The sequence below is a fragment of the Mauremys reevesii genome, linkage group 2 (assembly GCF_016161935.1).
Source record: "Mauremys reevesii isolate NIE-2019 linkage group 2, ASM1616193v1, whole genome shotgun sequence".
Lineage (NCBI taxonomy): Eukaryota > Metazoa > Chordata > Testudines > Geoemydidae > Mauremys > Mauremys reevesii.
This window is the reverse complement of record NC_052624.1, coordinates 225,747,968-225,775,303: the sequence shown is the minus strand read 5'-3', so window position 1 is coordinate 225,775,303 and position 27,336 is coordinate 225,747,968. Positions and strand designations below refer to the sequence as shown.

Here is a 27,336-nt window from a genome sequence, read left to right as displayed (position 1 = left end):
CATACAAATAGCACATACTTCATTGTCATTTAGAATACAATTAGACAAATCAACATGAAAATTTACAATATTTATTCTGATAGAGACTATAACTGATGTAACTGCAGGTGTACAATAAGCATATTGTATTCAAGATGACAATGTTACCAAAAGTTTTAATTTAAGCAAAGCTTGTAACTGAAGTTTGGCAGATGGACACAAGATTCAGCGCAACCACCACACCAAAGTTTAAACACATACAGCTGATCTATGGGAATTCAGCTCTAAAAATCCATTGTGAACTCAACCAAAGCACTGTACAGTCTGATCAAAAGCAATCCTCTGCTGTATACATATTGTCAAGCACCACTGAATAAAATTCTAAAATTCGTAAGAAGCCATTTTTGAGATATGGCTTGCTTAAAAGCAAAGGATTTTTCAAAACTGAAATCCACTTAATTTTCCAAAATCCCATATTTTAGTTATATTTCAGGTACAGCCTTAGCTATGATGCCTCCATAATAGTTATGGGTTAGCTCAGATACTACAGTGGAGGCTGTGTAAGTATATACATAGATAAGATTTACCATTTCCAGTTACTTATGAACACTTTCACCTTTGTACTTCAAATCTAACTCATTACAGATATAGGTTTTCTCTAAGGAGAGAGAAAAAAAAAAAAAGGACTTTCCATCATGTCTGTCTTTTCACAGAAGCAGCTGGGAATTTTTTTTTACATTCACAATTAGTAAACGGAACAGATGCTCCAAGCTTAATTTTACACTAATGTATTCCTTGAATTAGAATACTGGAAAGCTGAAACATTTGTAGGTTGTAAAAGTTAAGGGGCTACTTTCTTACACTTTTCCAATTATAAAAACCACAAGCCAATTTATATTTGTTCTGTACTATGCATGCAAGTGTTTAGATCACAAACTCTTTCTTCTGCGTATTTTCCTACTATACACTGCTATGTAAACTCAGATGATTATATATTCTTTGCATGCATAGGCAAGTTAGTGCATATGACTTGCTATGAGAAACTTTCTTGGAAGAGTCAGCAGTACGGGGGTGGGGAACCACTTATAACATGCTTACCTGGAAAATATTCAACTACTCCAAGAGTAACTTAGATTTACTGAAACAATACATATTCATAGTAAAAATCAGTTATTTTAGGAGTTGTGTGTATGAAGTTTTTATTCGTACCACTACACAAGTCCAAACTGTGCCAGAATGTAGTCTCATATCAGTGACCCCATAGCTGAAATGCTTTGCCTAGACAGGGTTTTTTCTTGACCCACTAAAAACTTTCTAAAGCACCTTCTTTAAGACCAAAATTTCTCATCCTTTGCTTCAGTGTAGAGTTTTATTTTTAAAGTAAAAAACTAAAATAGTGGTTTTGTCCCATGTTTATCTCCCACTGTGTATAGCAGTTTTCCACATATGTGGAGATGATATAATCTGGTGGATAGAAATGTGATTTATGGTGTCTCTGCATTGCATGTGAACCTGAAGCTAGGGTGGGAAAGTGGGTAATTCTGCTGTTTCACTATCTGAGGTGCTCAAATGCCATAGAGAAGACTGGGGAGCTAAGTACAGCTACATACGATTAGGTTATGTTCAGCTGGACCCTCCCATCTATTTGGAGCTGCAAAGCCTGAATATAGTATTTGGATTTGTGGTCTTGTGGGAGATATTAGCAACTTCTTTGAGTTTACCAATATGGTGAGTTTTTAAACCCCTTTTGCTGGTAGTGTTTTGTTGGAAGGAACCAGAAGCCTTTATATTCTTAGAAGCTTGCAGACATTCTTCAAACCTATCCTTCCTGGAGTGTCGAATTGCTGTGAGAAAATTTCTGGTTGAGGACAATGACACCTATGGCTACACCTCTCTGTGTAGAACTTTTGTTCCACTCATTAGTTGTCTAGCTTTTGTTACTTGCAATGACTTACGTTTCACCCAGCATCTGCTCTTAATACAGGTGGAACTATGAGAAAAAGAGGATGCAGCAGGGAGCAGAAAATGTCAAAGGAAAAACAGTAGCATGCTGTATGTGCATGTGCGTGTTTTTAAGAGAGTTGTTCATATGATTGAGGTTAACTTCTGTACCTGTGTTTTTCGCCAGTAAGTCACTTTTTATTTAACCCTTCTTTACTTGAAGTGCAGTCATTTTCTGACCATAATCACATGTTGCAACATCTAATTACACTTTTCACACTGAGGAAATTTGAGTCTCTCTTTTTCAGATATAAGTATCTGGGCTAGAAATGTAGAATTCTGATATGGTACATTTCAGATCAAATATCCTGCATCTGGGAATTTTCAGATTCAGTGGTACATATGGACCTGTCTACATATAGCACTGAGACACATGGCTAGAAAGGGTTAAGCATCCTGCAGAATAAATAACCCTCAAAAGACATGTGGGGAGATGTTTGTGTTTTTGTGTATTTACATATGTATGAGTAGGGTCAACAATGTAATCAACAGTCCCTGTCTATGCTGTATTCTGATATCATTTAAATGAATTGTAAACATGGGATATCTTGGTATTCATCTCTCTGAAATGTACTGTGAATGGTGGAGGAACAAACAAATGGTCTTATGTTAATTCCTATAGCTAAGTACGGTGGTGACCTCCTGCAAAGTCATCCCAATTATAAAACCTACATCTATTTTCCCCCAATACTAATTTCCCCTACTGTTACTCACACCTTCTTGTCAACTGTCTGAAATGGGCCACTCGCATTACCACTTCAAAAGTTATCTTTCCTCCTTTGGTATCCTGCTGTTAAGTGAATTGTCTTGTTAGACTGACCTCACACTTGGGAAGGCAACTCCAATCCTTTCATGTATTTATACCTGCTCCTGTATTTTCCACTTCATGCATCTGATGAAGTGTGTTCTAGCCCACGAAAGCTTATGCCCAAATAAATTTGTTAGTCTCTAAACTGCCACAATGACTCCTCGTTTTTGCTGATACAGACTAACACGGCTACCCCCCTCCACCCCGGAAATCCCAATTTGTCAAAGAAGACATTAAATTGTATAAAAGATACTTGGGCTCTGATTCTGTTATCTCAGATCTGCTTAGACTTCATTGAGGAAGTTTGAGTCACAAGACTGAGGTCCCAGTTATGCTGGTACATCCTGAATATGAGATCTGGACATTAGACTATGACTTATGAACTGAATTCTAAAGGAACTCTTTACAACTAGATCTCTGCTATGAATCTGAACCTCAATGAACTGAACTCATGTCTGTATGTATAATGATCTTTTAACTGTCCTCTTTTTGTTTTTTAATAAATCTTAGTTTAGTTAATAAGAATTGGCTGTAGCATGCATTTGGGTAAGGTCTGGAACACTCATTAGCTTGGGAGGTAATGTGTTGGATCCTTTGGGATTGGTAGAACCTGTTCTTTTATGTGATGAAATAAGATTTACAGAAATTATCATCATATTTGACGTGGGTACCTGGATGGAGGCCTGAGGCTGGAACACTTTAAGGGAACTGTTTTGTTTGGACTTCTGAGTAACCAGTAAGGAAATAAAGAAGCTGTTTTATTCTGGCTTGGTGAATCTAAGTATTGAAATATCTACCAGTTTTATGGGGATTGTCTGCCCCATTCTTTGCAGTTCACCCAAATAGAGTGACCACAGCTGGCTCCCCAACAGGACCCTGGTCACAAGCACCTACAACAATTGTGTCCCAACAATGACTGCACCTCTGGGCACTACATTAATATAAGTAACCAGTTGTGTTCCTGGCTTCCCTATTAGGGTTCCAACTTCCTGCAAACTCTTATAACATTCCCAGTGAAACACACGAAAAATTTTTTTACTTCACCTAGAGGACTCCTCAAGCAACTGCTCAGCTGTTGCTTCTCCTACAGAAAGGCAATCCAGGCTGTAAAGGAAAATGCCAATGCTAGGAATTCCTGATAGAGGGGGTGGCCATTTACTTTAATAGCTGGAAAAGGGAAAACAGCAGCAAGACCATATCCTTTGGAGAAACTGCAGACACGCGATCCCCAACAAATTCCTTTTATTGAACGGAACAGACCCCTTGAATGGAACACTGGAGGTGGAGTCCATTAGTTGGGAACTAAAAAGCCCCTTTCTCCTCCATGGCCTAAACCAAATTGGATGTTTATGCAATATTTTCTGACTTGCAGCATTGAAACAATTTCACTTTGTTAGCAAAACAAGGTGGTAGTATTCTATAATCACTTAGATCCAATATCAATGTTTTCTACTGAACACTAATAATGAAATTAGTATTCCCCAAAAAAGTACTTTAAAAAGCTCAGGTTTTACACTGTGTAGCAAGGAAAAGCAAGAAAAGATTACACGGTAAAAGCCACTACCTGATGTTAGAAAACAGAGAACAAAATGGATTATCCGATTTAGGGTTAGGAAGACAAAACTTGAGAGACATGATCTTAAGAGCTCTTAGAAGCGCATTGCTCAGAAAATATATTAATTTTAACAGTTGTGCCTGTATAAGCAAAAATCATTTCTATTTTACTATGTATTTGCTGATGAGTATTTATTTACATGACCACTACAGAAAATACATAATGACTTCTCAAATGGTGCAATTAAATTTTTTGCAATTCCGTCTCAAAAATTGCCAGTTTCAGAGACATCTTTACCACTTTCAGCTGGAAGACTGTCCCTAGGTGTTCTATTTTCTGAACTGTTTGTATAAATGCAGATTTTTATACAATGTTGAACAGTACAAACTAATACACCACTACCTCTATATAACGCCACCCAATATAACATTAATTTGGATATAATGCGGTAAAGCAGTGCTCCAGGTGGGCAGGGCTGCGCACTCCAGTGGATCAAAGCAAGTTCAATATAACGCGGTTTCACCTATAATGCGCTAAGATGTTTTGGCTCCCAAGGACAGCGTTATATCAAGGCAGAGGTGTAATTAACAAGGCCTCAGATGAGTTCACATTCCGCTGACAGATCACATATGAAACAATATTACAATTACTTTGCTCTTTGATTAAAGATTAGATACTCTCCCCCCTGCCATGCCTCCATGTTTAAAATGGGAAAGTAAAATCCAAAGGAAAAAAAAAAGCATGATTATTGTACATAGGTAAAATTTAAAAGCAAAATCTGTTTCCACCCTTAATGCCAAATAATGCTAAAGTGGTATACATTAAAAGGGGATTTATTCAAATGAGTTTAGAGATGGTAAATAATCACTTAAAAATTAATTAAACATAGTATTTCAAAAGATTACTTTTATCCTGGTCAGATAAAACTATGCGCACTTTAATAGGGATACTGCCATATTTTAATAGAACAAAGTCAAGTCCTATTTGAAATTAATTATTGATCATCCCAAATTGTTAGATTAAATTTTTAAAACCAATTATTCTAAAATAAGTTAGTTGGAACAGTCACAGTTATAAAAGTAATTAAATCCATAAATAATTTGCTCTGTTTAGATAACTGACTAAGGAAATTTGTTATTACAGATGCACAATAAAATCCTAATTGAACTTCAAGAAATGTGCAACTGACTACTGCTATTTAATGTATTTAATAATTTATTAACATGAAAAAACAGCTTTTTGAAAAGTACACACCCCATTAAAGAGAAACAAAGCAATTATCACAGCTGCTATAGAAAATAGGCATGTACTTAACCCATATAACACCCAGAATGTTTAGTTCTATCAGCATTACCGAATACACCAAATTAGGTATGATAAAAATAAAAATCTAGCCTGGCACTAGAAAGAAAAGGATTATCCAATTATCTATAAACCGCACACAGCTTCAGAGATTCAAATTACTGCATTTCTGAATCTGCTTTTGAACAGACCTCTAAATCTTTGTATTTACTTATCATTATTGTTATTTTTATTATTTTCTCTGGAGTCTGGACCTTGACAAAAAATAACTGACTCCTCAATCTAGTCTGACCTCCTGCACACTGCAGATCACAGAGCCTCACCCTCCCACGACTGTAACAGGCCCCTAACTTCTGACTGAGTTACTGAAGTTCTCAAATCATGGTTTAAAGACTTCAAATTACAGAGAATCCACCATTTACACTAGTTTAAACCTGCAAGTGACCTTTGCCACATGCTGTAGAGGAAGACAAAAAACCCCCAGGGTCTCTGCAAATCTGACCTGGGGGAAAGTTCCTTCCCGACCCCAAATATGGTGATCAGTTAGACCTTGAGCATGTGGGCAAGACCCATCAGACACACACCTGTGAAAGAATTCCTAAAGTAACTCCTGGCCCTCTTCACCTTTTTAATTTCCTCAGTTCTTAAAGCATTTGTGTTTGAATTACTAGCTCCTTTGATAAATTCTCCCACAAAGTAGTAACTCTCAAATGATCACTGAGGCCTTGGCTACACTGGCACTTTACAGTGCTGCAAGTTTGTCGCTCAGGGGTGTGGAACCACCCCCCGAGCGCTGCAAGATACAGCGCTGTAAAGCGCCAGTGTAAACAGCGCTGCAAGCTAATCCCCACGGGGAGGTGGAGTACGTGCAGCACTGGGAGAGCTCTCTCCCAGCGCTGGCGCTGCGGCCACACTCACACTTCAAAGCACTCCCGCGGCAGCGCTTTGAAGTTTCGAGTGTAGCCAAGCCCTAAGGGCATGTCTGCACTTGCCAGTTAAAGCGGGAAAAGCCCCTTTTTTGTGCAAAACCCATGGGAACGTCTACACTTGTCAATGACTTTTTGCGGTGAAACTCAGAAATTTCACCGCAAAAGGAAACCACCTCCAGCTTACTGGTGATGATTTTGCAGTGATGTGCAAGTGAAAACACATTCTTCCTGTTTACACGGCTTTTAACCTTCTGAGGATATCCCACCGTACCTAGGTGACCACTCTGGCCAGCAGCTCTGCTGCTCTGATGCCAGGTAAACAGACATTTACCCCTCCCCTTTGAAACTCCCCTTCCTGTTTTCTTGGAAGTGATAAATGCCTGCTAAAGGGAGCAAAGGATCCCCTGCCTGGAGCAATGCTGAGCTACTGGAGCTTATCAGTGTTTGGGGAGAAGAGGCTGTGCAGGGACTCAAGATGCCCCTCGATCACCCCCACCAGACCCATCATCAAACTGGAGAGCGCTGCACTGTGGGATAGCTGCCCTAGAATGGAGTGCTACTATTGTAAACACTCTCTGATGCCTAAGGAATTGAGTACACAACACAAAGGAAACTTTTTTCTTTCACAGGTACTTAAAAAGATCCCCCCAGGAAAGATCAAAGTTTTGCAGATGTTAGTGGTAGTGTGAACACAGCTTTGTTGGCAGGAAAGTAATCAGACATGGGTTGCAGGGGACAGAGATGAACCAGTGTTGATGGGGAATGGAGCAGACCCTGGGTACAGGAGTCCCTGTGTCAGGGTGCAATGCAACTCATCTGGCCCAATCACGCTCTGCCCCACACCACCCTGCTCTGGTTACTACTTTCCCTTTGACTGTGGGACCTGGAAGCCAATCTGACTGTCCAAGGGTGGGCTCTGCCAGTGGAGAAGCAGTAAACAGAGCTGGGTGGCCTAAATGCTAAGCCCCTTCCCTGCAGGCATAATGGAGGGAGGAGTGGCTGGGTCAAATTCGACTGGAACTGCAACCTGGCACATAGGCTCTCTCTTATGCCTGAGCTTGTGTCAATGAGGGAGCAAAGCAGAGACTGGAAGCAGGAAAGACAAAACGTTGACATTTATGTTTTTGTTTATCAATCCTAGACTTTTCTGCACACTAAAAAGGTTAAAGAGTTATGTTTAAACTGTTTGTGGGGGCTTTTTTGGGTGGGGGTGTATTTAAAGGTTATCGGATAAGGGTCTTTTCTATTTAAGAAAACTCCCGTTTTACATGTTAATACATGGTTAACTGTATGTTAACATGCTGTATTTTAGCAAATATTTTGAGTCATGCAATCCATGGCCTCCAAAAAGGGTTTTAATGGATTTTGTAGCCATCTATCACCTTAAAGTTGCCCATCCCTACAGTAAGCAGTCCTACAGAAGAGGCAACACAAATGCAAAGTGCAGTGGGGGTAAACTCTGGTTTGAAAACTTAACTTGAAGTTTGTCCGAGCAAGTGATGGAACCTAAAACATTAATTTCTGCCAAAGTTAAGAACTTTCATTGTGAAAAAATAGTTTGTACTCTTCTGGGTGCAAAATAATACTTCCAAATATGAATGTAATGTAAGCTAATACAATGTCATTTGTGTGTGTCAGCACGCTATTACAGTGACCCTGCTGTCACTCAGCTATGGTAAGGAGAACTAGAAAATAAGACTACAGTTACACTACTACTATTTCAGAAAATATGGATAGCAGTGGAACTGTCCAGAACCATGCCAATTTCAAGATGGTATTAATTGATAAAGCTACAAGCAGCAAAAGAAACAAACAGTTGTACTAGTCACCACAGAGGAAGACATAACTGAGGTTAGGTGGGAAGCACTGTAGTAGAGGCCTCCTTCTGACAGCAGCTTGGAGGCCACTGAAGAGGGAAAAGGTATTCATTTCATATTTAAATGGAAATCCTCCTTCACAGCTGCCAGGAAGCCCTTGAAGTGGACAAAAAGATATGAGTACTAGGTAGCCAGTATGAAGTGGTGCATCAAAAACTCCTAGTAGCCAGGGACAGATACAAAAGACTGAGCCCCCTGAGCAAGGTCCAGAGAATACCTTGGTATAAATTCCAGGACCCTCCTTTTGCCCAGCAGCATGTGGTGGCAGAGAGTTAAGAGTTCAAGCTAGAACAAAGTCCCCAGACTTCACTGATGCAGGCTCTTCAGTCTTCCCAGATTCTTGCACTCATCCCTGCAATATCTGAGCACATGAGCTAACAGGTTTATAGTAGTATTCTGACTAGTAGATCTGGTAAATTTTTCAAGACATCAGATGAACCTTCCATAAATCTAACTACTACTCAGCTTTAACACAGACTTATATCTTCAAAAGAAATAAGTCTAGCACAACTGGACTGTGAGGACCAGCAGTAAAAATCAATGGAGAGGAAAGAATCTTCCCTATAAATGCAAAAATAGAAATACCTAATAGGGCCGGTGTGGGTGGGGGGGGGGGGGGGGGGGGGAGAGCGAGTGGGAGAGAGGGGGACAGGAAAGACAGAAAAGGTGAACACTATAAACTTTAAAAGGAAAAGTTATATTTAATATTTTTCAAGTAAATTTTCTGAAATTTGACACCACAAAAAAAGCACAATTTTTAGATATTTTCCCCAATGAAATTATATTGCTGTAGGCACACATTTCCTCTACAGACAATACAAGTTGATATATATGAGACAACACTATTAAAGAGCCACTAAAAATATTTCTAACCCTGTAAACGTGCTCACTGGGCTGCTTACACATTTTAAAAAACTTTAAAAGCTAAGACAAACACAAACTGACCTAAGCACAATTTTTCAGATTAGTATTCTGTTAGAATCTTGATTTTAAAAAAATCATTTTACTTGAGAATTATCTGTTGCAGCATTAAATTAGGATTGTTCCCTTCATGTTACTCCACATACAATTTAGATTTAACCACAAGAATTAAAACAATCTAATTTGTAACTGGCTCTTACATCAACTACCAAAGCACTATAACCAGCTTGGGACAAAGTAGTATTACTTTCTGTTTCAATGTATACTGCAAATTGAGTTGTAAGAAATAACTAGGGTACCAAAAAAAAACCAAAACACAAAAAAAAACCCACCAACCCAAAGACACTACAGAAAAATTGCTATAATGAGATTGGATTCTTACCCTACGCATGGCTTCCTCCTCCTCTTGACGCTTTTCATAGTGTGCAAAGTCATCAAAGATTGAGGTGGTATGCTTGAAAGTAGCAATTATTTTAAGCACTTGCTTGGCTTTTTCTAGGGGTACCTCTTGAGTGTCCCTCGAATTGGTAACCGGTTTGTTGTCATTGTTTTCCAAACGAATGTGCCGCAGCTGGTTATTGGGAACGTCTTTGACAAAGATCCACTTAACATCAAACTTCCCCTTCCACTTATCCTGAGACCAGACTCCGGCATATGCATTGTAGTCCACAACAGACTTCATCTCAGCCACTCCACAAAAGTGTCCACTGCCATTCACACTGAAGAGTAAATAGAGTGGACCTTTCCCATTCAGGGAACGGTAAGCAGCATCCAAGCGTTTATTACCATGTTCAGTACTACACCAGATAGAGTATTTAATGGAGCGGTGTATATCATCCTCCGAATAGCTTTTGATTATAAACACACGTCCATTCTTCAGATTCCAATCAAAGTCTTTGGGATTATAGTTGTTTATGGCCTTTAGTTTCTCCAGTACTGGGTGCACCTCTACACCAGGTGAAGAGCTGACAGGTACAACACCTAAGCCAAAGTTTTCGCTGCCAACTCCTCCATTGTTCTGGCTGAAGCCCACGCCCCTGTTACGAGGAGCTACCCAGCGGTTTTGCAGCTGCTGTTGCTGCTGCAACTGGTGAGGCTGGGCCTGCTGCTGAGGTCCTTGTTGCTGCTGTGGTTGTGGTGGCTGAGGCTGCTGTTGAGGCAGTTGGCTTTGCACCAATGGTGGTGGTTGAATTAATGGCTGAGGCTGCTGTATTATAGTCTGAGGAGGCAGTATTGGCTGGGAAGGGGGTGCTTTTACCACGGATCCTTTCTCATCCCAAGTTCCAATGTTCATGTTGTGTTTTATAGGAGGTGGTGGTACAGCAGGGCCCCCAATTCCCACATTACCCTTAGGCTTGAGTTTCGGCTGAGGTTTAGCAGGCTTCCTAGCGATGGCAGCCCAGGAGGTTGGTTTAGGTGCTGAACTGCTAACTGGGGGCACACTATTTGCTGCAATGCTTGTCATACCTGTACTGCTCAGAGCTGAACCTACAGTTTTTGTCACAGCAGCTGTCATATCCCCACCAATTTTCAGTCCACTCATGCCTTGCTCAATGCTGCTAATCCCAGGCACCTTGCTCAAAGTATCATTGCCAAATCCAGCCTGTCCATCTGCTATGGCTCTACCAAGAGAGCTAGGTGGATAGCCATAGCTGCTGCTATAAGCAGAGCTTTGTGTTGATTGTCCCTGAGATCCACTTGTCCCCCATGTAGAGAAATCTGCATTCCCAGGAAAAAAATTAAATCCATGTTGACCAAGGAATGGAGGGGTATTTCCTAAAGCCCCAGGTTGACTAAACACACCATCAGGTATATAGTGATGTTCACCATTGCTCATCTGTCCATAGGTTGTCAAGTATGGCATTGGAGGGTCACCTGCAGTGGACCATGCTGCTTCACTTAGAGAATATGGAAATCCAATGGATGGAGCATAATAACTAGGCATGTATGGGTCTGACATTGGTGGATAGCTGTTACTCTGCAAGAAAATAAAGTAAAATCAGCAGTGGAACTTTCCATCATCAACATAATTCTAGGGAAAATGGCAGGTATCAGACAACAAATAATGTTGATGCTCTATTTACAATATTCCCTTTTCCTTTAAGGCTACAGAAATCTCAAACAGATTTTTATCTGAGATTATATGGAGATATACCTATCTCACAGAACTGGAAGGGACCCTGAAAGGTCATTGAGTCCAGCCCTCTGCCTTCACTAGCAGGACCAAGTACTGATTTTGCCCCACATCCCTAAGTGGCCCCCTCAAGGACTGAACTCACAACCCTAGGTTTAGCAGGCCAATGCTCAAACCACTGAGCTATCCCTTTGAGCCTCACATGCATCAAGTTTATTTTTTCAAAGTTCACTTTAGTCTAAATCCACCTTTTTCTGTAGTAAAAAATTGCATACAGTAAAACCTCAGAGTTATGAACACCTCAGAAATGGAGGTTGTTCATAACTCTGAAACGTTTGCAACTCTGAAGAAAATGTTATAGTTGTTCTAACAAACGTTTACAACGGAACATTGACTTAATATAGCTTCGAAGCTTTAATATGCAGAAGAAAAATGCTGCTTTTAATCTTAATTTAAATGAAAAAAAGCAGAGTTTCCGTACCCTGTCCAATCTTTTTTATTTTTTAAACTTGCCATTTTTTTAGTACTTTACATTTAACCTAGTACTGTACTGTATTTGCTTCCTCTCCGCCTCCTTTGGGCTCTGCTGCTGCCAGATTGCATACTTCCGTTTCCAAATGAGTGGGGTGACCGGTCAGTTCACAACTCTAATGTTCACAACTCTGAGGTTGTACTGTATGTAATATCAACCAGAGTATTAACTGTTCTCCTAAGGTCTACTATGGGTATGGTGATGTTAACCTTTGATTATAGATAGGCATGGAAGGATGAGGGTTTTTTTACTGGTAAATATCAGTAAGTGCTGATTTCACTGCCTACATACAAGCCAACAAAAAAAATATTCCTTTTGATAACAGAAATTTACAAACAGGCAAAGAAAGAAAAATGCTGCTTGAGAATTTAAGGGTTTGATTTAAGAATATTTGTATATTTTGACATGTAATGTTGACAATGTGCTTTTTAATGGTTATAAAGCTTTAACTTTTTGAATTTCAACATCTAGTGTCTTTAAATAGTCTGATTCTACCAGGGTCTGACATTCACAATAATACCCGTATCTTAAAAAAAATGCTTTAAAATAAACATTGATATCTGTCAATTTAAAAAACAAAACTGAATTCTGCCATACTTAGTTATAGACTGATAAAGAATTTGAGAAATTTAGCGCTTAATATATTAAGCAAGATTAAAGATACCCATATGTGAAGAAGAATCTATTCAACTAACTTGAAGTAGAACTTCAGCAGAGATGGAAATGCTTCATGCAAGTGCTGAGAGACTATTATAACACAGGTTTCAGAGTAGCAGCCGTGTTAGTCTGTATCCGCAAAAAGAACAGGAGTACTTGTGGCACCTTAAAGACTAACAAATTTATTTTAGCATGAGCTTTCGTGAGCTACAGCTCACTTCTTCGGATGCATAGAATGGAACACACAGACAGGAGACATTTATACATACAGAGAACATGAAAAGGTGGAAGTACATATATACATACATACATACATGTTCTCTGTATGTATAAATGTCTCCTGTCTGTGTGTTCCATTCTATGCATCCGAAGAAGTGAGCTATATCTCACGAAAGCTCCTGCTAAAATAAATGTGTTAGTCTTTAAGGTGCCACAAGTATTCCTGTTCTTTTTATTATAACACAGGTACATACAATTTGCAAAACTCACATGTTGTTACATTAGTTGCATTTGTTATAAGCAGCTCTTTCTTCATACACAAACCCAGTCTCGATAGGCCTTACATTTTATATTACTTAGACATACATGGATTCTTGAAATCCATCTGGTAGCAAAAGAGGTCTCAGAATATTCAGTGTTTTACCAACTAATACTAAGTAACACATTTAAAAGCAAGCAATAAACCACAACAAGGTGTGAATTCCAACATGAATCCAAATATTGGACACTCCAAGGCCTAGTCATGTGTTACTGCACTTAAAAATAATTAGAAAAGCTTACAATTATTTTAAGTTTACTGTATTTTAGAAAATAAGTTTCAAACGAGGGCCTTATCCAATCCTTAGAATTAGAATCATGCTATCTATAAGTAAGAGAAACATAAGGATATTCATCAGTAAACATCTACATTGTGTATACCATCTAAATTTAAAAGTTCAAACCTGGGCATGCAAAATTACACCACCAAATCAAATTAATTCTTAACAGCAAAGGGACTAAACTAAGGTATTTTTTAAATAAAAAGTAGCTCAACAAATTAAAAAATAAGACAATTTGTAAATGACTGCAGTTTTCTTATATTTGTTTCTTGCTAAGGTTCTCATTACTATTAAAATGAAATTATGTTCAGTGCTTCGTGGAAGAACACCCGGGTGTCTATTCAGTTCTAGATAAGAGATTATAAAAAGTACTCATGCATCTCATAAAAACAGTCCCACAATATTTATAACATCAAACATATGATTCAATTCAATGGTCTAGAGAAGTAATGTAAAATTTGCATGCTGAGTTCACTCCCAGATCCCAGGGCTCATGGAATAAAGGTGCTGAGGAAGCAAAGCATTCAGCCCTTTGAAAGGTATAGCTCAAATCACTTTAAAGACTCCCTTCAGATGACTCAAGTGGCATTGATTGGTTTGCAAAGATGCCACTTCCCATCATCTTCTCACAGAAAACAGCCCAGTGTTGTAACATCAAAGCAGGTGGGAAGGAAAGGAAAAACCCCTTCCTCCATCCCAAAAAAAGAGTATCCTGGAACTTTCAGGTTTATCTTAATTATTGAATTAAATGTTTTAATAAAAAATTAATTTAGTATTACAAAAGATGGAGGATCCACAGCTCCAGAAAGTGAAGTCATCCATTTACTGGCAGAAAACTTACACAACAGGCAATATTAAAACTTCAGGGGCCTTGATTATGCTATCAATTGTATATTAACTCCCATTGACTTCAGTGGAAATCATGTGTACACCATTACTACTACCTAGGGACCCAGGCACGATTGTCTTAACAATATAGCAGGGGTATACTGAACTCACTTAGTTAGAAGGCAAAAAAGTAAAGGATACATCTGATTCTAGAATGCATATCTATCTTAGACACACAGAACCGATTAAACTTAATCTGATCTTTTACCTGAAGCTTCACAAGAACATTACTATTAAAAAGATGACATGTTTTAGACCTATTACAGGCTAAGCATTAAGTTATATTTCAAACATGCAAATTGGTGTAAGATGAGGAAAGCTTAGCTACACATAAACTCTGAATATACTTTAAAATAGCAACGAATGCTCACCTGATTTGTCTGGCTACTTAGATATGGCTCAAAGTCATCATCATTTACTGCATCCTTTTGATGAATCGAACCGTTTTGTACTGAAACTGAAAAGCAAGCTTGTATTAGACACTCTTTTAGAATTGTGGTGGTGTAACTTAAATTCAAAACAAAAAACAGTTCGGTCTTATTTTCTACTAAATTGTCATCTGTATGGTGAACTGCCTGTTCTCCTAGTTTTTGAGAAGCAGAACATCTCATATTGATTCAATTACCAGGACTTTGTTACTTTTAAAAGCTAGTACATGATATTTCTCTTTGAGAGAGAAAACCATCTAAAGCCTAGGCTATTGAATCAAATGAGGTAACAAATTTTGATGATATATACATACAGTATTCACAAAAGCACAGCAAGTAAGTTTTGCTTGTAAGATTTAATTCCAAGATAATTTCATTAAACAACTATATATGTTATAAAGTACTTGTTACAAATAATCAGGTAGACAGGTTCTCTTCTGTTTAATCCTACACTGCATTGTTGCATCAATTTTAATGAGTGCTTAGATGACAGTTCTTAGAAAGTAATCCAATGAAGAAACAACAGTGTCTTATAGCTCAGCTTAAGATTTACAAATACTTTTTAGGAAAGGAAATCTTATGTTTCATGAATGACAGAGGTCTGATGGTTTACGATTCGCTTTTTTTCTGTGATAAAACACCTGCAGACACACTCACTTGGCATAATTTCACAGTGCAGGAGTGTGTCAGAGTGAACCATTTTTCCTGCAGTCATAAGGGGGAAAAAAACCAAACAAATGAATTCAGCATTATTGTCTGCAGAAAACTTGTACAATGAAGAACAAACCAAACTGTCATGTCACAGCTCAGGCCTTGGCTACACTTGCAAATTTGCAGCGCTGCAGCAGGGTGTGAAAACACACCCTCTCCAGCGCTGCAAATTGCGGCGCTGCAAAGCGCCAGTGTGGTCAAAGCCCCAGCACTGTACGTTATTCCCCACAGGGAGGTGGAGTACAGACAGCGCTGGGAGAGCTCTCTCCCAGCGCTGGCGCTTTGACTACACTTAGCACTTCAAAGCGCTGCCGCGGCAGCGCTTTGAAGTGCAAGTGTAGCTATAGCGCCTCAGTCTGTAACTCTACTAAACTGCTTAAGTGTTGAAGTGCCCTGTTTCTCAGAGCTTCACATTTATACTAGTATGGTCATAGTGCTATTTCCACTTGGGGGGGGGGGGGGAGGGAGAAATCTGAGTTTATTAACATATCTATGTTACTTTCACTGCAAGAGGAAATTTGCCATACCAAGTTTGTATAACACAGTAAATACACTTTTTAAAACTGTATAATATATAGCATAATGAGTACTCAAAGACTTAGGAAAGCAAGTTCCATTACCTCAGGAAGTTCACAATCTAAGGGCAAAATCCTCTGGGAAAAAACATGACTACCTGGGAGGAATGAATACATTTCCCAGTTCCTTCCAGTCACGGACAGCTTGGAACCAGTGCGAAGTGAGTGGCTCAACAGGTGGATAGGAAGATTATGCAAATGAGCTTCTTACCCACCCCCTTTGGCTCCTACTCTGCTATCCCCTACAACCTTGTAGTAACACTTGCAAGGAAAGAGGAGAAAGAAGCAGGAGCTTAGTCCCTGAAGTGATGTTACCCTCCCTCCCAACACGCTTCCTGCTACCAACTGGGATATCCTATTCTCCCCTTTCCTCTGGGATAACCTAGAATCAGAAGGTGGAAACACAAGACCTTCATATCACTCAATATCTTCCTCAAAAATGCCAGATTGCTCTCACTTTTTTAGTATTTTGTTTAGAAACAATATTATGAAGTTTCCACCACTTCCAATGGGAGACAAGTCTAGAACCTAATACTTTCCTTGCTCTTTCCTCGCCAATCTATCACTTGGGATTTCCATGTGAAAGATAGGCAGACCTTCCATGGTACCCCAACACTGCATTATATAGCATATCTGCCTGCTTCACAATACTTAAACACAATACTTAAGCACTTCTCCAATGTTATACCTAAGGCTAGATTTACATCCCTTTCCCCAGATAGGGCACTGCAGCTACCTAACATCTAACACAGTCACTCTCCAGTGGATGGGAACTGAAGCAAGTATCCCTCTTCACGATACCAATACCACTTTCCAAGCAGATTCAAATTGTCTTGACACAGCTTTGGCTGAGCTCCATGCAAACAGAATATGGACCTAAATTGGACAAGCAGGACAACAGATAACAGTCAGTCTCAAAGCTGTGTGGGTTCCACAATGAGACCAAATAGTTCTGGATTGCCATACTGTCAATTTCCTAGTGATGAAGAATTCCAGCCCTGAAAATGTTTTATTTTGGCTCTTCACTTTAACTTGAACTGGCTTATTATTTAAAAAACAACAGATAGCACCACACATTTAGTCAGTACTTTTCAAACAAGTTAAGATACATGATCTATGCTAAAAGCTCACCAATGTTCCTAATTCACTTTCACCTTGCTTAAACTATTAACTGGTAATTAACCAACAGTTCTCAAAAGCACCATTACCTTAATGCTACCCTCAAAATAAAATTCTATTGTCTACTTCCGTAAATAATTAGTCAATCTACTGACTAATCAGATTTACAGTATGTTCTTTTTACTATAGTTTTGCTTTGAATGAAAATTTGTGGCAAAATATTAACCTGTATCCTTTTTCACAAGTGATGGACACAAAAATGTAAGAATGAAATTTGCATTTGTGATGCATGGCTAGAAAGGGTTAAACATCCTGCAAAATAAACAACCCTCTAAACATATATGGGGAGATAATGTTTGTGTTTTTATGTATTTACATATGTATGAGTATGGTTGACAATGTAATCAACAGTTGCTGTCTTATGCTGTCTTCTGATAATTCAAGGATCAAAAGAACATCCTAGCATTTAAATGAATTGTAAACACAGGATATCTCTGTATTCATCTCTCTTTGAAATGTATAGCAAATAATCTGTGAATGGTGTAGGAACAAGCAAATTGCCTTATGTTAATTCTGTAGCTAAGTACCAGTGATGGACTTCATTCAAAGTCATCCTAATTACCTTCTGTTCCCTGGAGGAAATCCCAACTTGTCAAAGAGGACATGAAGTCCTATAAAAAATCCTTGGGTCCTGATTCTGTCATCTCAGATCTGCTTAAGCTTCACCAGAGGAAGTTTGAGTCGCAAGACTGAGGTCCTAGTTATGTTGGTACGCTCTGAATATGATATTTGGACACTGGACTATAACGTATGAACTGAATTCTAAAGGAACTCTTTGCATCTACAAAGCTCACCAACTCTGCTATAAGAACGAGGAGTACTTGCAGCGCCTTAGAGGCTAACAAATGTATTTGAGCATAAGCTTTCATGGGCTAAAGCCGACTTCATCAGACGCATGCAGTGGAAAATATAGTAGGAAGATATTTTTTCATGTTCTCTATGTATATATGGGTGTTGTCATACCAACTCTAAGTAGACCAATCAATTAAGGTGAGCTATTATCAGCAGGAGAAAAAAAACTTGTAGTGATAATCAGGATGGCCCGTTTCAAACAGTTGACAAGAAGGTGTGAGTAACAGTAGGGTAAAAAAAAAATAGCATGGGGAAATAGTTTTTATTTTGTGTAATGATCCATCCACTCCCAGTCTTTATTCAGGCCTAATTTAATTGTGTCCAGTTTGCAAATTAATTCCAGTTCTGCAGTTTCTCGTTGGAGTCTGTCACATTCAGCCCTCAACTAAAACCTCTCCAGCACATCATCAAGGATCTACAACCTATCCTGAAGGACAATCTCTCACACTCACAGATCTTGGGAGACAGGCCAGTCCTCACTTACAGACAGCTCCTCAACCTTATGCCCGAATAAATGTGTTAGTCGCTAAGGCAGCGGTCCCCAACCTTTATTGTCTGGCGCCACAGAGGACGAGCATCCGCCGAAATGCTGCCGACAAGCGGCAACGTCAATAGGCGTCGCCACCAAAATGCTGCCGACAAGCGGCAACGTCAATAGGCGTCGCCGCCAACAAGCAGCGTCATCCAGAGGCGTCGCTGACGCTGCTTGTCGGTGGCATTTCGGCGGATGCTCGTCCACTGGCTAGTACGTGGGCACCATGGCGCCTGCGGGCACTGCGTTGGGGACTCCCCCTTCTAAGGTGTCACAAGCACTCCTCGTTCTTTTTGCTGATACAGACAAACATGGCTACCACTCTGAAACCCATCTCTGCTATGAATCTAAACCTCAATGAATTGAACTCATGTCTGTATATACATTGATCTTTTAACTGTTCTCGCTTGTTTTTTAATAAATTTTAGTTTAGTTAATAAGAATTGGCTGTAGCATGTATTTGGGTAAGAGCTGAAACATTCATGAATCTGGGAGGTAATGTGTCCGAGCCTTTTGGATTGGTAGAACCTTTTCTTTTATATGATGAAATAAGACTTTCAGAAAACATCATTTGATTTAGGTACCTGGATCAAGGCCTGAGGCTGGATCACTTTAAGGGAACTGTGTTGTTTGGACTTCTAAGTAACCAGTATGGTAATGAAGAAGCTGTTTTATGCTGCCTTGGTAAATCTAAGTATTGGAATATCCACCAGTTTTATGCCCCATTCTTTGCAGTTCACCCTAACTGAGTGACCTCAGCTGGCCTCCAGTCACAGCATTAAAAGAGTGAAGCTGATTTTTCTTAACTAGTATGTAAAATACTTAATAAAAATGCCTACTAAGCTTTCATTCCTATGCTTCATTCTAGTTTGAGACCTCACAGTTATATTTAACAGCTTTATTTTAGGTAAGAAAACATCAAATAATACAGTGGGAAATGATTGGAAAGTACTGACATCTGTGTATCTTGTAATTTTAATACATTAGAACATGCAAATTGAGAAGAAAATGTTTTGGAAGAGCAATAATCAAACGCTTTCATAAGAAAAGGCACCTTTATATGGGTTGAAGCCTATTCCAACCAACAAGCTCTCTCAGTAATTGTCCAAGAGTTGACAGCTGTAACAGACAAAACCTTCAGAGAAACGTATTTTACTTATTCAGTTCTTGCAGCAACACAAACTCTTGCCTTTTTCACATAAACCTGAATTATATATTACTGCTCTGCTACATATAGATCTTTCTGGATCTCTATTTCTGGTTGCCATAGTGTATGTTTTCCCTCAATTTATAATTAATTGTCAATAGAATGTCAGATAAGAAGTCTCCCAAGACCACATAATTTAGTTACTCTCACAATATTGTTCTAAGGTATTTTACAATTTCAATGTTAACTGCTCTCATACAATATCTTACTACTATTCCTACTTATCCTCCAATACCTTACTGCACTACTTCCTTCCTGTCTGCCAAAGATGTCGCCCACAACTACCCTTTTTTCCATTTTCTTCCATGTATGGAAATTTATATATATATATTCCCCAAACTAGTCTGTCAGCTCACTACTCTATCCTGCTTCAAAGACCACTTCAAACAGGAACCCTATCATGATCCCTGCAGGAGATTACCAACTGTTAATGTATAGCCAAGTAGGGACTACCAATATCTACTTTATTTATACCCATGACATAAATAAAAACTCAGATGGTTTTGAGCCATTCAAACTGTGTATATTAACTAGTCTATGTAACCAAGCACTCCTATCACTGTTACCTTCATCCTCCTTCCCCAATCCCTTTATCATCTGTAATATCTTGTCTTATAAGACTGAGCTATTTAGGGCAGTGATTGTCTTTTATTATACGTCTGCATAGTGCCTAGTGCTGTATGTGATTGTATCACCGACAGATGTCCCAAACAAACCATTTTCACTAGCATATAGTTATACGCAGTTAATATAAAGTATTTAACAGGATGCAATCTAAAATAGTCTAGATCCAGTAGTTTAGGCCCAATATTTAGGTTTTGGAAAAAGGTTTTACTTAAGAGCTTTATTTGGATTCTAACATTATGCAGTATTCATAATGCACCTATCACAAAATTATGCTAGTACATATAGACTAGTGAATTTTACTTTGATTTATGCTCATTATTAAATAATTACAGGCAATCCATGCATCAAAAAGTTTAAATTCTAATTCAAGTACAGACAATACAGATCAAGCAAAACACTGGATGAAACTCAAATTGGTGCAGATCTCCATGAGATCACCTTTAAATAGCTTAGAAATAGTGTAGTTTAAGGAGAAAGTTGAAGGTAGAGACCTCTTGGCATAAAAGAACAAGAAGTAGTGCCATGCACAAAGGTAACATGGAAGAAGACAAGAGCAGAAAAGGAAAAAAGCAGGTGGTTAAAAGCCAGGCTTGAAAAGAGAGTAATGAGTGGCAAAAGAAGAAGACAGAAGAACAGAAATGGAGGAAGGAATAGAGTTGTGCAATGCTCTGACAGCCAAGGAGAGAGGATTTAGGAGGTAAAGTTCATTCAGTGGTTCACCACAAAGTCTGAGATTATGATGGAACATTCTGATAGGTCAAAGTTGGGATAGTAGATTTGGGAAGCACCTTTAAGGAGCTGTGTTGATGAAAATCTGGGTAAGGTTAATATTGCTCAGGGACAGAGCCTATATGTAAGATGAGACTGAGAACAAAATCCTAAAACAGTGACAAGTTTACTACTTGATGAATTAAATGCAGTAAATAAGAAATTCAAGTAGTACACAAATGATATAAATGGTGAAACCTTTCTGTTGGATGATTTTTAGTAATAAATATGGCATTTTTAACAATGATTATGAATATGATGGTATCATTTTCAAACACTTTACAAATAATATAATGTTCATAGTTTAATGACAATTTTACTGCTATAAAAATGATTTTTTTAAGTATCATCCATCCATATGAGATGTTTTCTACACTATGCATGAAGATATCAGTGAGAATACAGATTATATCTATCACGCAGATTGCATTCTGTATGTGTGTTATTAGTATAATAAAACAGCTGATCTCCCAGGAAAAAACAAACAAACATACATGAGAAAACTGGGGAGGAGATGGGGGATTACTGTATTAAACAAAAGATTATAAACTGCAGGACCGAGAGAAGTGTTAGTCATAAAATATGATCTGGAAAGTTACAGACATTTAGGCACAGGCTTTTCCAGGTACTTTTAGGGGGAAGAGTTAAGGAAAGTGAGCAGAGTTTTTGTGGGGGAGGATAAGCTAAAAGAGTATGGAATTTAAAGAGCATTAGTAATGTGCTAACAGATAGGTGGAAGAACTGAAAACAGAGAAGTTGGATAACTGCTAGAAGGAATGCTCTGTACTGGATTTTGAAATGAACAAGACACCAATGAAGATTTCTCAGAATAGGAGTGGTGATGTGTTCTGTTCATGGGTATGAGTAAGAAACTAAATGAACACACATGATCATTGTTCTTTAGAACAAATGACCCTCATTAGACATTAATAAGTAACAATGAATAGGGTTGGTGTAAATGCCTAAGGTATACTCAAGGACATTATGCCAACATTTTCACTGAAAGATAGCTAAATGGAAACAGCTACTTCTTATTCCTTGATTACTCATGATAATGATTACTTTGATAAGCATATTAAAGCATTTTTACAGTGATATATCATGTTAAAAATATTGGAAAAATACTCTTAGCACACCACTTCTAGTCATGCTGGTGTGATAAAATCAGCGTGACATGGCATTTACCAGCAGTGGTTTTTACCAGGTAAATCATGTTTTTTAGTGTATCAGGAAAAACTAGTTAGTCCCAGGATATGGCATCATATATTTTAAAAACTGCTTCTTTAATAGACACCAGAATATACTTAGTTTTAGTTACATATTCAAACTGTGATTACATAAAGATTTGGAGATTTTATTTGTACAACTCTAAATTAAAGTAAAACTGCAGTGAGTATAATACTAATATATGTCAGTATAAGAGTGAACATTAGAATGTCTGTATACATTTTGATTTGGTATTCTCAAGCAAGTTATAAGTCATTACTCACATTTCAGTTTTCAATATTACATAAACAAAAATCCAAAACATTTTATTATATGAAAACGACAATAAAACAGTGTGAAGCATGCAGAGTTTCATACTAGCAGTCCAGATACATTTGGCCATGCAACATTCTGTAGCAGAGGACCAACTCTGATGTAGTGGACAGAGCAAAGCACTCAGCTTTGAATGGATGTATCTAAAGTCTGAAATAATTCATTCTACGCTTGCTGAACTTGCTCGCCACTGAAGCAATTATTTTCCCCAGTTTCTTGGTCTAAACCAGGGTTAAGCTGGTATTTACCAACATCCTGTCCTAAATTAGATAATCCAAGGAAATTGCCAACCTTGGATAAAATGGGTTTTTAGAATATCTTGTAGATACATTCACTTTATATAATTGGCTGAGGACATCTTTTTCCATATATTGCAGGATCAGGGCCTCAGACATAAATAATAAGGAATTATCTTACCTTTATTTCCCTGTCCTTTAGGTCTCTGTATATAAAAAGGTAAAAAATAAAAGGAAAAATATTAATAGGGAAATTAGCAAAAACTAAAATCCTTGAATTTTCCATTCATGATGGTTTATGTTTGCTGATTTTATCATTGAAAGGAACAGTCAACTTAAATTCCACCCAAAACTTAAAATATGGTAAAAATACATGTTGTTAATAAAATCCAAGACAAATAGCAATGTCTCAATGTCTAAGAAGGTCTCGTAAAAATAACTATGTGGTTTTCAATCAAAAACATTCCTCTGCAGTGTCTGAACCCTAAAAGCTGCAACACTGAATCTGCAAGGTAAATTGGTTTTGTTTTCTTATTGTTCAAAGTGAGAGAAAAGCACTAAACAAAATCCGAAGAAGTGGGTATTCACCCACGAAAGCTCATGCTGCAAAACGTCTGTTAGTCTATAAGGTGCCACAGGATTCTTTGTTGCTTTTACTAAACAAAATAAAAGTAAAATAAAATTTTTAAGAACATCTTCCTTTTTAGTAGGCTACGGCTATTGCAAATACAGAAACTTGTTTACAACATGTGATCTTTTAAACTGACAGTTGGGCACTACTATTACTGAAGAATGGACCAACATTTACAACGCGTAGCTCAGTGAAGCACCCTTTTTATATGTTTTTCAGATACTCAAAGGAATGTACATTAATAAGGCAAGACATCCAGTGGACTGAGCATTGGGCGGGGCATAAGACAAATCAGTTATATATGCCCACTCCTGTATAATCATGCTCATTTCCACAGAGGAAACAGAGATAATATCAGAGTTGTTGTGAGATTAGTAATTATAAAGCACTTTTAATCTGTCAGGCAATAAGCATTATTATAACAGAGAAGGTTATACTATCTTGTATAAAATAAAATTCTGTTTGGAAAAAACAAAACCGCGAACTCAAAGTTCTAATGCACCCACCACCTTTCCTCTGGCACATACATTTCACTAAGCTGCAGTGGGTCTCCCTTGGCTCCATCAACCTTTAATTTGTTAGTCACTCTCTCTCTTAACACAGACAAAATGGAAAAAACCCTTAACTCTAAAAAAAAAATCCTTCATATCCTAGCACATACCAGACACAGGGACCCAGGGCCTACCCCAAGAGATGGTGGAGTTGTGGGCTAGTGGCCCACAAAAAGAATGGGATGAAAGAAAGAGAAGGCACTCACAAATAGGAATGAATAACAGAAAAAACACAGCTAGGAAGCAATATGGTAGCCCACACAGGCAGAGGAACTATGGAGCATGTACAGTACAGAGGCAAAGAGGCACAGACAGGATTTGAGAGGGGAGAGGAGGATCAGGGGCAGAACATTTTGGGGAATGGCAGAGGCCCAAGAAGGAGGCAAAGGCCTAGAGGGGGTAGGGAGAAAGAGGTAAGGAGGCAACAGAGGCCAATGAAGAATGGGTAGAGAAGGGGACAACTGAGGCCCAGGGCAGGGAAGTGTGGAAGACAAGGAAGCACAAACCCAGGGAGTATGGGGGAAGAGGAGGTCACACAGTAGAGAGCTTTGAGGAAGGGAAGAAGTCAGAGGCCCGGAGAGAAGGGAGGAAAATAAGAAAAGAGGATTAAGGACAGGAAGAGGGAAAGGAGGCAGCATTACAGACCCGATGTTGGGGAGCAGCAGGCAGAAGCCTTGGGATGGGGGGTCGGGGAGGATCGGAGCGGAACAGGGAATCTGGCGCGGCTCAGCTGCGGCTATAAATAGGGGCCTGCGGCTGCCTGGATCCTCCCCGCGGGGGGAGAAGGTGAGGAGCCCACGATGCAGAGCGCAGGCGGCGCTGAGCCGCGCGGCCGGCCGCGGGGATGAGGCCCGGGAAGCCGCGCTGCCCGCCCGAGGGCGGAAAGGGCCCGGCCGCATTCCGACCCGCCTGGCCGCGCAGGCCCTTCCGCCTGGGGCGCTTCCTCCTCCCGCCCTGCGCCCGGGCCGCGGCGGCCCGTACCTGATCGACGCTGGTGGCTGACATTCTTCACGGGGAGCCGCGATCCCCTCGCTCCGCCTGGGCCTCGAGTGACTCCCGCACACACCGACCGACCGAGCCGCTCTCCCCGCTGCCGCTTGATTGTCGCCGCCGCTGCCGCCCGGGCTCGCCGCCGCCGCCGATCGGGTTCCCGCTGGAAGGAGCCGGCCGGCCGGACGCAGCGCTGCTTCCCCCCCTGCTCTAGGCGCCGCTTCCCCACAATGGCGGACAGGCTCCGGCTCCCACTTCCGCTCCCGCCCTGACCTTCCGCTCCGCCGACGTCGCCACTGACCTTTCCCTTCCTCTCCCCGCCTCCCTGTCACGTGAGGGTGGGAACGGACCCGCGCGCGCACCATACTAGGGACTCAAAGAGCGGGGGGAGGGGAGGGAAAAAGTGGCGCCGACAGCGACTGCGCGCCCCAGCCCTCCAGAACGCGCATGCGCACGCGAAAGGAGACTGCTGGAGAAGCCAGAGAACGCTCAAGAAGGGAGCTGGAGCTTTCTCATTTTTTTCCAATGCGCATGCTCGCTGTGAGCTCTGAGGGACAGCCTCCAGGAGCCCACAGACTGCGCATGCGCATATGAGAAGCGTCTCCTCTCAAGGGGTTTGGGCCGCTGATGCCTGGGGGGGCAGGCCGCCAGTTGTTCCTGGTGGCAGACGCGCTGACGGGCTGGGGGCATTTTACAATGCTGGGGCTCTTTGCTACAGAGCTGAATTATTCCTCGTGCAGCTCTAGAGGCTCCCGGAGAGGAAATAGAGATAAAGGGGACAACTTATTAAAACTTGCTGAGCCTACTATTGTGTTTCTATACAGTTGTGTCCCGTGGATCAGGGACATGATCTGAGCATGTGTGCCTGCGCCCCAGTAACTACTCGCGCCGCCCCCCTCTGCGTGCACAAAGCTAATGTTGATGCAATCCCTCTGTGCACCTAGATACCGGTGTGCCCCAACATAATCATGTGTGTAACCCCAGGGAGCAGATTTGCACCCTGGTGAGTGACTGTTGAGTTCGTGTATCCCAGTAATGTGTGTAATTCCCTGTAACTACATACAGTCCCTCTTTCTGTGCACCTCGCTAATCCTACATGTTATCACCTGCACCTGGGTAATTGTATGTGAGATCTCCTTGTGCATGTATCTGTGTAATTGTGTTCAGTACCCAGACATCTGCACCCAGGTAATCATATGTGCATACATATGAGTACTGAACACACAATTACATAGATACATTCACCCAAGTAATGTGTACAAACCCCATATGCTAACATTGTGCTTGCAGTTCCTGTGTATGTTCATATATTGCTGCTGCAATTTAGGTCCAAAAGTTTTGAAAATAGGAGCCCCATTATGCATTTGGTAGTAGTGGGTTTTGATCCTGACCTTTATAATGTGGACTACAGGCAGTCATGCTTCTTATTGAGCTATGCAGTGTTGTAGCTGTGTTGGTCTCAGGCTATTAGAGAGCCAAGGTAGGTGAGATAATATCTTTTATTGGACCAACTTCAGAAGTTGGTCCAATAAAAGATATTATCTCACGCACCTTGGCTCTCTAATTGAGCTACACTGCTTGAAGAGACTACCGGTTTTAAACTGCAATGCACCATCAGGATCAAAATGCCCTTGTGATTTTATCATGAGTATTACAATATTTGGTGTTTTTCTTAAAAAGACCCAGCTCCTGGAATCATGTTATTACATGAAAATTTCAACTTTTATTTTTAAAAAACCCACATTATTAGCCCTCATGGTTGTGGACAAAGGCTCAAAAAGAAGGCAACTAAAGTTTCACGAACTAGATGGCAAATAAGAGAATTCCACACTTACTGTTTAAGATTTCATTATTTTTAGGGCAATTTAGTGATTTTGGGGGAGCTGACCATTTTTGAATACTGGTTGCTGTAAATATTGCTACTGTTTGTAGTTAGTTATTGGCTGCGTGTAGGTGTTCTTTCTGCGCAGATAGCCGACATAGCAGACCTTGCTCAAACTACTCGCAAAGACCACAAGACTTGGTTTGTAGTGAAGACACCCGGCCAGATTTATTGTAGACAAAGCACAGTACTCACTCATAACAATGGACCAGCTCAGTGAATGGCAG

General features: G+C 39.9%; 1 protein-coding gene across 2 annotated transcripts in view; it reads right to left on the bottom strand.

The window, feature by feature from the left end:
• The window catches only part of YTHDF3 (YTH N6-methyladenosine RNA binding protein 3), a 41,908-nt gene extending 16,312 nt beyond the window's left edge, over nucleotides 1-25,596 (bottom strand). Inside the window, exons 1-4 of one of the 2 annotated variants that reach the window (XR_005594152.1) lie at nucleotides 25,219-25,596; nucleotides 23,237-23,261; nucleotides 14,773-14,858; nucleotides 9,755-11,350 (exon numbers count right to left, since the gene is read on the bottom strand). Coding sequence is in view for 1 of the 2 variants with exons in the window: in XM_039524965.1 (XP_039380899.1) it covers nucleotides 9,755-11,350; nucleotides 14,773-14,858; nucleotides 23,237-23,261; nucleotides 25,219-25,242 (1,731 nt within the window). In the remaining variant the exon portion in view is untranslated. The remainder of the gene's footprint in view (nucleotides 1-9,754; nucleotides 11,351-14,772; nucleotides 14,859-23,236; nucleotides 23,262-25,218) is intronic. The other variant, XM_039524965.1, reaches the window with a different exon arrangement.
• Between the last annotated feature and the right edge of the window lie 1,740 nt (nucleotides 25,597-27,336).